At 38.8% G+C, this 10,364-nt stretch overlaps 1 protein-coding gene across 1 annotated transcript; it reads left to right on the top strand.

Moving 5' to 3' along the window:
* The first annotated feature begins 2,217 nt into the window (after nt 1–2,217).
* On the top strand, nt 2,218–7,779 carry LOC122066021 (lysine histidine transporter-like 8). Its single transcript, XM_042629844.1, has 5 exons — nt 2,218–3,144; nt 3,213–3,346; nt 5,305–5,735; nt 6,511–6,642; nt 7,212–7,779. The coding sequence occupies exons 1-5, from the start codon at nt 2,882–2,884 to the stop codon at nt 7,698–7,700; spliced, it is 1,449 nt and encodes a 482-aa protein (XP_042485778.1). The 5' UTR covers nt 2,218–2,881; the 3' UTR covers nt 7,701–7,779.
* The last annotated feature ends 2,585 nt before the right edge of the window (nt 7,780–10,364 follow it).

Here is a 10,364-nt window from a genome sequence, read left to right as displayed (position 1 = left end):
TAGGCCATTACGTAATGGATCCGATCTTTTTTTTTTTTTTTTCTCTTATGCCTTGCTTATTTGACGGAAAAAAGTGGAAAAGGCGGATCTAAAGTCACCACCTCCATTGCGTGAAAATTTATACTTGTTTTTCACAAGTTTCATAAACATAAGTGTTTGAATAAGTGGAAAGAAAAATTTATCAAAATATTCTTTAAATGCAATTATTGTTGTTTGTTGATGTGACACTCAATTTTTTTACACTCACTTGCAAAGGTGTGTCCAAGTGGCCTCACCTAGCCATTCATGATAAGGCAATATTGACAAGATAAAACCACTTATAACAAGGTCATATTGACTAAGATAACGCCATTCATGGCAAAGCAATATCGTCCAAGATGAAGGGGAGGAGATTTCGGAATCAAATCCAAAATGAAAGACTTAGGTGAAGGTGATTGAAGGTTACCTAAAATGTTGAACCAAATATTTTCTATAAAATAGGTAATAATCTTAAGGGGAAGGCACACAATGAATGATCCACCTATTTCTCTAAAGCACTTGGCTAGTATGGCAAAGATTAGACTCCTTCACCACTCACTTCCAAAGTTGTATTAATTCAATAAAATTTCAACATTATTCATGAAAAATTTGATTTTGTGTCTATCTTTTTGCTCCTTCTATTTCCTCTATTTTCCATTTTATCCAATCTAATTATATTTTGCATTTTCTCTCACTAAATTCCATCTTGCTAAAATTCACATATTTTATTATTTTCATTTTTTTGTCAATCCAATTCATAACATGTGAGGTCCACCCTCATAAGTTTTTCATTCATTTTTTATTTATCAAATAAATGTGTTTCATGATTTTTTTTTTAAATCTATTTAAAGATAAATTTTTGAGTTTCATAAATTTAATAATACTTGTCCCATCTTCTATTATTTATAAGATGGAAAGAGATATATACAAAGACGAAAGAAAAAGTATTGAATGCTCACATGTGCATCTAGATAAACCTAATTTATTCTTATCACTCGGAGCTCATTTTCTACGGCTTACGTCAAGACCTTCGCAACAACTTACATCATGTGAATAATCACGGCCAAAGAGAGATTTGAATGCTTTCTTTTTTTCTTTTTCTTATTTCCACGGTCTCCATCCTCGGATGTCAAAAAAAGGCACCCTTCCTCTTCAAAGCTTTAATCCCGTCGTCCCAAGAAACAAAGTTCAGGTTCAAATTCCAAGTCCAACATCAAGCAATGACAGCTGCTCTAACATCTTTTTTTTTCTTTAAATTTCTTTATGACCTTTTCTTTTTATACGAGACTAGACCCACCGAATCCCATGGGGATTTAATATGTCACAATGGTGACGTCATCATCCGTGATAGCAAAATTTGCCTGAGTGAGTGAGTCAAGTGATGTATAACCTTCTCCTTTAAAAATAATCTTAATGTTTGGGCAATCAATTGTTCTAAAATGTCTCTCAACAATGATGATGAATTTTCCTTTCCTTTCACCAATGGAGTGGAAACATCCCCCATTACCATCACTTTAGATATGGCCATAAGCAGTTTGGTCTCCTCACAAATTTCCAACCTTTATTGGTGAGTGTTACGAAATTCAATCATTTTTTATCATGTTTTGAGTGATATATAAATGCTTTAAATAATGTTGTTACATATTTTTTTACAAATAAAATGGATATTTTTATTATTATTTATTACATGTTGAAATTTATTGCGCAATCAAATGGTTGAGAGCCCCTTCTCCCCCTGAGTAGCCTAGATGGAAATTTGTTCACCATGATCTTAGGAAAATTCCATCATTTTCAAAATCTAAACCATAAGGATTTAATATGTCACAATGGTGATGTCATCATTTTGTGATAGCAAAATTTGTTGGAGTGAGATCGTTGGTTCGTTCGTGAGTCCGTCAAGTGATGTAGAACTTTTTCCTTTAAAAGTAACCTTTATGCGTAGGCAACCAATTGTTCTCTGTAATGTCTCTCAACGATGATGGTGAATTTTCCTTTCCTTCCATCAGTTGAGTGGAAGCATCCATCACTACCATCATGTTTTGAATGAATATATATATATATATATATATATATTAAATAGTGTTATTACATATTTTTTCGAAATAAAATGGATATTTATTTATTTATCACATAGTGAAATTTATTGCTCGATCAAAGAGTTGAGAGCTCCTTCTCCCCCTGACTTCTGAGTGGCCTAGATGGAAATCTGTTCACCATGACCTTGGGACGAAGCTTCGTGAAAAGCCCAGCTTCCTTTCCTCAATGCATCTGCGAGGAAGGGGCGGGGCCATCCATAAGTAGGAGTTATAGTACAGTTAGTCTATAGTCTAAGGTAGCCAAGCCAATTAGCCAGGAGCCCATGATCACTATTTAACGGTGGTGTTTGGCCGTTTGCCGCGGCCCAAACTACTCCAAGTCTCCAACCCCTTCTTTCTCTTTACTTATTCCGAGCAGGCGGCCCGGCCCTTTCTGCTATTCATACATAGTCTTTGTCAGTCTTAGTCATCTTCCATACCAAGTCTATTCTCCCCAAGAAAAATAAATAAAAAAGAGAAAATTTTGTCAATCTAGTACTCTCTTTTATATATTATCAAGCTGCCGTGCTTCTATAGCTTTATTTCTGAATGCCAGAGAGAGAGAGAGAGAGAGAGAGATTGTGATTGTTAAGGGTTCATGGGTTCCTCATGGGTTCCTCCCTCCTAAATCTTTTTCTTCATCTTGGGGCCGATCACAATCAGCACACCTCAACAGTTCCATTACTGCTAATAATGCCCAAAGGATTTTCCCCTCTCGTCTCATTGCCTCATCACCATCACCACCACCACCACCACCACCGCCTCCACCACTTGAAAGTCCGGTCCCCATGATGGAGAAGACAGCGATCGTCACCACCATGCAAGGCAGCTGCGTCGACCTAGAGATCGTCCTCGACAACGATGAACAAATGATCAGCGACAACAACCAGAAGAAGCTCAATCCCAACCCTGGTGGAGGCAAACTAGAAGATTGGCTCCCCATTACGGAATCCAGGAATGGCAACTCCTTCTACTCAGCATTCCACTCTCTCAACTCTGGAATCGGATTTCAAGCCCTGTCTCTTCCCCTTGCTTTCACCATCCTTGGCTGGTATTTACGCCTCTCTCTCTCTCTCTCCTGAGAATCCATGGGGTTGACTGGTTGTGATTTTTTTACAGGACTTGGGGGATTGTGAGTTTGTCGTTGGCTTTCGTATGGCAGCTATACACCTTATGGTTACTCACCCAACTCCACGAATCGGTTAATGGGACACGCTACAGCAGATACCTCCATCTAGCCAAAGCAGCATTTGGTAAGAGCTACTGGCCCCCACCATTTTAAGTTCTATGTAATACTACATGATCATATTCCGTACATCTTGCATCTGATCACTGATTATCCCTCTCATGTACACACATAATTCTGCACGGTCAGTCACACTAAAATAGGGAACAAAACCATCTTAATTTTCAATGAGTCCATCGGACGGCTGAAATTCTTTCTGATCAAGCTCTGATCATTTGACTCATCTATCGCTAACAACTTTCCAAAGTCCTAAGTACGATGGTCAACATTGACTGTGGGAAAAGTAAAATGATGGGTTATGCTGAAATCATTAGACATAGCTGACCCCCCACTGACTTTTACCGCTAAAGAGGGATCGGAGGGCCAAATAGCATTGCCCTTAATCTCTCATTTTCTTCCAAGCCTCCAAGGTAAGTCAACCAGTCGGGCAGGGTTAGTCTCAATCGGACTTAATCAGGCATGATCACTTGAAAACCTTGCACCATGAACGTCCGTTTAAGTAAACGAGCCGAGATTTGAGGGGCATGATAGGTTTATAATCGAGTCAACATCCTCTGACCTCTGGTTCAGCAGACATACCAGTGAGGGTTTTGTATCTATCTCTTTCTCCTGTTTTTTTTTTTTTTTTTTTTTTTTTTTTTTTCTCCTATTTTGTATCCATCTTTTTCCTCACTAGTACCTCTTAGGCACATGGAGTACTGCAATGGATCCAAATCCTATGTGATTATATAGGATTCTGCTATATATTTGTAGTGAGATGTTTTGCTCTGTAATCTAAGCGAGACATTATTGATCAAATATTGAGTATCCATATTGTATGGTAACTCAATATTTAGGTTACCATCTTAACAAGGATTCTACAATGTGTGGATCTCTCTTTATTAGTAAAGTTTACCTTATATTCTTGTAAAGCCGACTAAGGCTCTCTCTCTCTCTCTCTCCCTCCAACTACATACGTTTTTTACATTGTAGAAGAATAACAATTTACAAGAATATTGAGCTCTAAATGTGCGAGGATGAACATATGCAATCATATTCTCCATTGGTCGTAAACCTTATCTCACTGTGGACAAACAATCTTAAAAACCATGTAAATCTTTTGCATCATGTGATTGTTTATTTGCAATTCTATTCTTATTTGCATCATTTTAGATTTTCGCTTCTAAAAAATGAATATCCAGCCCTAGTGCACCGCTCTGAGTTGTGCGCTTAACAATTTCTATGATGATAACATTTTTTTAATAACAAGAATAGAGTTTCATTTCACCACACTACCGCAAAGAGATTTTGTGTCTCCATTATCACCTTATCAAACTCAAAAGGGTTCCTATATAAAAAGGAGAATGTTAGTCCTCAATGCTCTAAATAATAATGGATGCATCGTGAAAACTTTTCCATAGCAAAATGACATTATGAAGAGAAAATGATAAAAAGTTTTCTAGGAGAACATCATGGGAAAGAATCTTAATCCCAAAGTGCACATCACCCTTGGTGAACCAAGTTTTCTAGCTTATTCCATCAAATCACATCACTAGTAGGAGAAGATATAATTACCTATAAATCCAAAGGATGGTAAAATATAATTCTAAATTTCCATTCTCTAAAGCACAAATTTGGTGACTATTACACCTAGGCCTTGGTCTTGCAGTTTGCAGTGCTCAATGGAGTATCTATCTGAGGGTTGGTCACTTGATCAACTCCTCTCAAGTGTATCAGTACTCAGTTTATACCAATTTCTTTACTTTCCAAGAAATGTGGTCTTAAAGCCCTATTGACTTCTTCGTGGATTTGTACTTGGCCCCTATGTGGGTCTACTATGTAATAGTCAATAGCCTTTAAACTTGAAAAAAATATGGTGATTCATTCTCATGTTTGTCCTATGGTTCTTTTTATTTGATTTATACTTAACAAAGAAATGATGGAATTAGTGAATAATCAATCTTAACCTGTGGTTTGTTGTCTCAGGTGTAAAGCGAGGGAAGTTGATGGCTTTATTTCCCATCATGTACTTATCGGGTGGAACATGTATAGCACTGATAACCCTTGGTGGTGAAACCATGAAGCATTTCTTCCAAACCCTTTGTGGGGACACATGCCTCGCCAAGCCCCTTACAACAGTCGAGTGGTTTTTGGTCTTTACGTTATGTGCCATTGTTATGGCTCAGCTACCCAATTTGAACTCTATTGCTTGTGTCTCCTTCATTGGTGCCATCACAGCTATCACCTATTGTACCATGCTATGGGTTGCTTCCATAGTTTACGGTAGAGTCGACGGTGCTTCTTATAAGCCATTGCAACCTTATAAGACTGAGACCGCTAAGGCATTTAGTATCCTCAATGCTATTGGTATCATTGCTTTCGCTTTCAGAGGTCACAACCTTGTGCTTGAGATCCAGGTATGTGTTATCATAAAAATAAAAAAAAAAAAAAAATTCTCTCTCTCTCTCTCTCTCTCTCTCTCTAGTTATTAGCATAATTTAGTGGTGCATGAAGTTTTCATCCTCCTATCAAATCTAATAATTAGGGGTGTCAATCAGTCAGGTCGGATATGTTTTAGTTAGGCCTAATTGGCCTCTCCCATTTTAGGACCTTGCACCCTAATCAGTCTGTTTAAGTAATCTATCCGCATAACTAGGCATGGTCCCATTTATAAACGGTTTGTTGGGTACCCGTCTTCAATTGGATTACTAATAATTAGGCTAAGAGGGCCTTAGACGGGCTTTAAATGGGCCAATGAGACATTTATCTCTACAGACTAAACATACTTTAAACAGTTTTTAAACGTGGCAGGCTGAGTGAATAGACTCTAAACAAGTACTAAGCAGGCTCTAAATGGGCTTTAAACATGTTGGACTGAGTTCGGCTACTAATCCACCGATTCCAATCATGTTGGAACCTTGCACTGGAAATGACCAACTATTATTTGGTCCGGGCTCAAGCGCCCCGTCTCAAGTTTTTTCATTTAGGCCTATTGGTGCAGGCCTGAAATTAACACCCTATAAGCAACCCTTAAACCCTTAGAAGTTTTCTGGAACCCTTGGTATCAGGAGACACTCTTCCAGTTTTTAAATTTTAAAACATAAAAAATTTTGTTTTTCTTCTTCTACGTTCATATTAGTATAAGTGTAATTACAATATTGAAAATATCTTTTCTTGTAAATGGCCAAATAGGGTACAATGCCTTCTACCCTAAAACATTCAGCTCAGGTGCCAATGTGGAAAGGGGTGAAATTTGCGTATCTTCTCATTGCAGTGTGCTTATATCCCCTTGCAATAGGAGGCTACTGGGCATATGGGAACTTGGTAAGTTTACTCTAGCTTTGTATAAGCAAACTTAACAATTTTAACTGATTTTTGAATGACGATTCCTATTTCTCATTTTTTAGTTATGTGTTTCTATGAAGGGTATTTTTTTTTAAGTAAAAAAAGAGTTTTATTTCTGGTCACTATACCTATAGTGTAATGCTTCACCATTTGCCACATGGTAGTACATGACTTAGTCATGTGATGTAGAACCGAACAAGCGTTTCACTGTTATAAGTTCAGCTAAGTCGTTGTATTTATAAAAGATGTGATTTTATATTTACTCTATTTGATGGATTTTTGATAATTTTACTAAAACCTTAAATAAGAGCTTGAACAACGTTCCTCTTAATTTGGACTAAAATTTGGCCATTGAGATGTATGTGGGGTCTTCTATCTCATGGACTAATCTATTTATTGTCGAATGACAAATAGTGAAGCGTTATACTTCAGTAGGCATGGTGATGCATAGAAGGACCCTTTTGTAAAATTATTTACTTTGAAGAGTCTAGAACACATTCTTTCTTTTTTATTTGACATTTCATTCGAACCTGATTCTCCCATGACAGATACCTAAGCACTATGGGATGTTGAACGGCTTGTACAAATTTCATGGAAATAAAACCTCAAAGGTAATGGTGGCATTGACAAGCATTCTTGTTGTGATCAACTGCCTGAGCTCCTTCCAGATATATGCTATGCCCGTCTTTGACAATTTGGAATTGGCATACATTAGTTTCAAGAACAAGCCATGCCCAAGGTGGGTACGCAGAGGGATCCGGGCTTTCTTTGGATGTTTGGCTTTCTTTGCAGCCGTTGCTCTCCCAGTCTTGACAAGCTTGGCAGGTCTACTTGGAGGGATCGCGTTACCTATCACACTAGCTTATCCATGTTTTATGTGGATTATAATGAAGAAACCTAAACGATATACCATAATGTGGATCATTAACTGGGGACTTGGGATTCTAGGTATGGCTCTTAGTCTTCTAGTGATTGCTGGGGCGGTGTGGAGTATTGTGGACAAAGGTATTCAAGCCAACTTCTTCAAGCCTTCATGAGAAGAAATAGTCAGTACTCTTTTTTTTTTTTTTTTTCATAATTTTTTATATTTATATAAAGATAAGAATCAAATGGAGAATGGAATGTACATGAAAGACATCCAAAACTAGTTGCTCAATAAAGCAAAGCTAAAAATGTCATACACCCTCCACCTACAAGAATGCTGTAGACACCAATTTTTTTTACTTGCCCTCAACAATTATGATTTATAGGACGTGGATATGACCTACGCTCTTAGTCAGAGGAGAACTCGACATTTTTTTTTTCGCTAGAAAATCATTATATTAAAATGAAGAAAAATGGGAAAAATTTACAGAGCTACATCAAACTGAAAAAATAGATTGAAGCAAAAATAAAATCGGTTCCCTGACCCCCACCTTCGGCATTTCCATTAGTAGAGGAAAGAGAAGCGCACTAATCAAATCTGTAGTTTGGCCTGCCCTCGGCATCTCTTCTGATAAGATCCTTAATGTAGGTAGGGAAATCGATATTTGTGGCTGATATCCCTATCTTCGCCGCATCTCTAGCCAGGTAGTCGGCAATTGAGTTCGCTTCTCTGAAGTTGTGAGTTATTTTCCATGTGATACTCTCTAAATATGGTTGCAGAAAGATCCATCTCTGCAATGCAAACCATGGAATTTTCTTTTGCTGGATAGAGATTGCAACAGCACTAGAATCCGTCTCTACCCACAGACATGTAATGCCCAGCTCCCTAGCTCGCATTAGCCCCACCATAAGGCCTTCGACTTTAACTTCGAAGACTTCCGAGACTACCATAAAAATTTTATAGGATTGAAGAATGCCTCCCCTGTGATCACGAAAAATCCCGCCTGCACCTGCGCGACCTGGGTTCCCCCTTGAGCTTCCGTCAAAATTCAATTTAATCCAATTTACCTCGAGCCTGCACCAGAAAACCTCTAAGATCGATTGAGGGGGAGAACGCTGAATCGGAATACCAAGCTTCCTACAGCAAATGAGGTCAGTCGTTGTCTTAACTTCACCTTTGGTGTGAGGCTTAGCGGACTGTATATCCTCTAGAATCATCTGCTTCAGCTATCTTGCCGGTCTTGCCTTGCCATCATGCCTTCTACTATTTCTTTTGCGCCAAATATGATCAGCCATTGTTAGTAACCCCATGATCCACGCCTCTTTGCAGCAAACAGATTTCTGTTTTCTTCTCCACCATTTGAGGAAATCGGCCATGGTTCTAGCTTTCTTCCATGGAACATTGAAGCACCCACAAAAAAAGAGCCATAAATCCTCTGAGTAGGAGCATTGAAGGAAAATATGAGTCGATGTCTCAGCCTCCATTCCACATAAGCTGCATTTAGAGACAAAGGCTATGCCCCTCTTCTGAACAGCGTCATCTGTAGGGAGCTTGTCGTGCACCATTCTCCAACTAAAGATAGACACCCTAGGCTGCACCTTTTTGCCCCAAATCAGAGAGAACCATGGCACTTTCGGGTACGGATCCTAATATCTTCACAGGAAGAATTAGAGTTGAAAATCCCATCAGAAGATAGACTCCACAGGCACATATCTTCACAAGAATAAGAGGGAATTTTAATAGTTCGAATTTTCTCAAAGATATCATGCAGCAAAGGGGAAATAATATTTGGCAATTTCCATTTGAAATTGTCAATGAAGTCGCTGACCTTTCCCTTGCAGTGAAGAGTCGACTCTCCCTCCAGGCCAACTAGCTCTAGGATGGATTTTCCACCCAACCATTTATCTGACCAGAAATTAATGTTGTTCCCATTTCCAATCGTCCAAGCTTCTTTAGAGGCCACGAACTCCCACATATTCCTAAAGCCAGGCCAAATCGAAGAAGGCTTATAGGACTTTTTGAAGGAGCCATCACCCCTCAGGAATCTCGCCCTTAAAAAATTGCATGCTATGGATTTCTTATGCTGGACCCTCCAAACCATATTACAGAGCATGGCTTTGTTTATGTCTCTGAGCCTTCGCAGCCCCAACCCACCTTCATCCTTAGGCCTACAGCACAGATCCCATCTGACTGATATTTTTTTTGCAGTATCAATCTCACTTGTCCAAATGAAATTCCTCATCCACCTCTCCATTGTTGCAATGAGGGATGAAAGCCACCAATATACGGCTGAACTATGGTTCATCATTCCCAAGATCATAGAGCGGACCAATTCCACTCATCCAGCCATGGACAAAATCTTCCCTTTCCATCATGCTCGCTGCCCTTTAACTTTATCCAGAATGGGGATTAGCGACTCCTTTTTCACCCTTCCCTTAAATATCTCGACCCCCAAATAGCGGGTGGGGAAGTGAAAAATAGAGATACCAAGCTCTTCCGCAATGGCTTGCTTTCTAGGGGCAGGAATAGATCCCAAGAAAAGCTTGCTTTTGTCTAAATTTATTTTCTGGCCGGAGAAGCTCTGGTATTTAGAGAGAAAAATATAGAGATTTTTAACATACCTGATGGATGCATTTGAGAAGATAAATACGTCATCGGCAAATAGAATATGTGTAGGGATAATACCACCACGGGGACCCGATAGAGCTTTAATGCTGTTATTGGCTAGAAGCTCAGATAAGCCTCTACAAAGAACCTCTTCAGCAATTATAAACAGCATCGGCGAGATCGGATCTCCTTGTCTCAGACCCTTCTCCACACCAAAGTATCCAACAGG

The sequence above is a fragment of the Macadamia integrifolia genome, unplaced genomic scaffold (genome assembly GCF_013358625.1).
Source record: "Macadamia integrifolia cultivar HAES 741 unplaced genomic scaffold, SCU_Mint_v3 scaffold2195, whole genome shotgun sequence".
NCBI lineage: Eukaryota > Viridiplantae > Streptophyta > Magnoliopsida > Proteales > Proteaceae > Macadamia > Macadamia integrifolia.
The sequence above is the reverse complement of the archived record's forward strand: the minus strand, read 5'-3'. Positions and strand labels throughout refer to the sequence as shown.